This window comes from Lycium ferocissimum, chromosome 9, assembly GCF_029784015.1.
Source record: "Lycium ferocissimum isolate CSIRO_LF1 chromosome 9, AGI_CSIRO_Lferr_CH_V1, whole genome shotgun sequence".
Taxonomy (NCBI): Eukaryota; Viridiplantae; Streptophyta; class Magnoliopsida; order Solanales; family Solanaceae; genus Lycium; species Lycium ferocissimum.
Window position 1 is genome coordinate 33,606,762 of NC_081350.1, and position 1,367 is coordinate 33,608,128.

A 1,367-nucleotide genomic window follows, 5' to 3' on the forward strand; every position below is an offset into this window, starting at 1 on the left:
CCATTCCAAGAGAACCGGAAAGACAGCTTCAAAATATACCCTTTGCATGCTTGGGAGTGTTTAGCACAAATATTTGCATGTATTTTAATTTTTGGCCACTGTTTTCAGACTATGAAACCTACCTCTTTATCTCCTCTATCATCATGTAAAGGGTTTTTAAAAAATATGAAATCAGGTTATAAGTGCTGCCAAAGGGAGATCAGATATGCTGGTACAAGTTGGGCTAGAGTACAGATATATGCCACCTGTTGCAAAGTTGATAGACATAGTTAAAGAAGGAGTTTTTAGGAAAAGTCAAGATGGTTGCAATTCGAGAACATCGATTTCCATTTTTTGTTGGGAATTCATAATTGAGTCCACAACTTTTGCTTCCCTTTGTAGTCACAAATTCTAATGGATTATGCTTCTTATAGGTCGATAATTGGAATCGCTTCGAATTGCAACACTGGGGAACTTGGTAGAGAAGTGCTGTCATTTCTTTGATCTCATGACGCTTTTCATTGGAGCTAATCCTGTTCGTGTGATGGCTTCTGGATCGATGGATTTGAATCACAAAGATGAAGTATATGATGGACGGGTAATTTACTTATGAATTGGATATAAATAATGTATAGAAGCAGTTGATCACTATCAGGTAGTTTAGGGTTGATGACTGGCTAAATCGACGTAAGTTTTTCAATGATTAAGAAAAAGCAGAGTAAGCATGTTTAATTAAACATGGTTTTGGCAAATGTTAGTCTTGTGTGACATGGCTTTAACTACTTCTCTTTTCGACATTCAGGTGCCTGACATGATTGACAATGCTTATGTAATTGTGGAATTCGACAATGGTTGTCGTGGCATGCTTGACCTCTGTATGTTTGCTGAGGGAAGTAAAAATGAGCAAGAAATATCTGTAGTAGGTGACATTGGGAAAAGGTGATTCTCTTTCCCTCTTTACCCCTTGTTCTTCTTGACTCCCTTGTCTCAATTCGTGTACCCTTTTTCTGTCTTGACTTAATCGGACGTTGTATAAATTCCTACTTATAAATATCTGCCAACTTGCATTGTTCCTGAGTTACTGGGCCCCGTGAACACCGTGGTTTTTGCTCTAAAATATCCTCTCATTTGATGTTCTTTATCACATTCAACAGGGTGAAGCACTTGTGCCTGAGAGCATTGTGCGTTGGGACACGAGCTGGAAAAAATGGCGTACAAACCTTTTCCCAGCTGAAGATAAGCGAATAAAGTAATTCAATTGCCTTATCTTGACCTACTAAGTCTTTGCTATCGGGTAATTTATTCATATCTTCTATCAATTTTTTTTTGACAGATACGATGGGCTACATCATGGTTCAAGCTATTTGGAGCACCTCCAGTTTTTGTCA

At 38.1% G+C, this 1,367-nt stretch overlaps 1 protein-coding gene across 1 annotated transcript; it reads left to right on the forward strand.

The window, feature by feature from the left end:
- The first annotated feature begins 431 nt into the window (after positions 1-431).
- On the forward strand, positions 432-923 carry LOC132069431 (uncharacterized). The gene is made up of 2 exons (XM_059462776.1): positions 432-577; positions 782-923. The coding sequence occupies exons 1-2, from the start codon at positions 488-490 to the stop codon at positions 920-922; spliced, it is 231 nt and encodes a 76-aa protein (XP_059318759.1). The 5' UTR covers positions 432-487; the 3' UTR covers position 923.
- Positions 924-1,367: the final 444 nt, after the last annotated feature.

Coding starts and splice junctions, on each gene's coding strand:
- LOC132069431 (XM_059462776.1), top strand. CDS start 488: ATGACGCTTTTCATTGGAGCTAATCCTGTTCGTGTGATGGCTTCTGGA. Junction 578..781: donor ATGAAGTATATGATGGACGG/GTAATTTACTTA, acceptor TTCGACATTCAG/GTGCCTGACATGATTGACAA.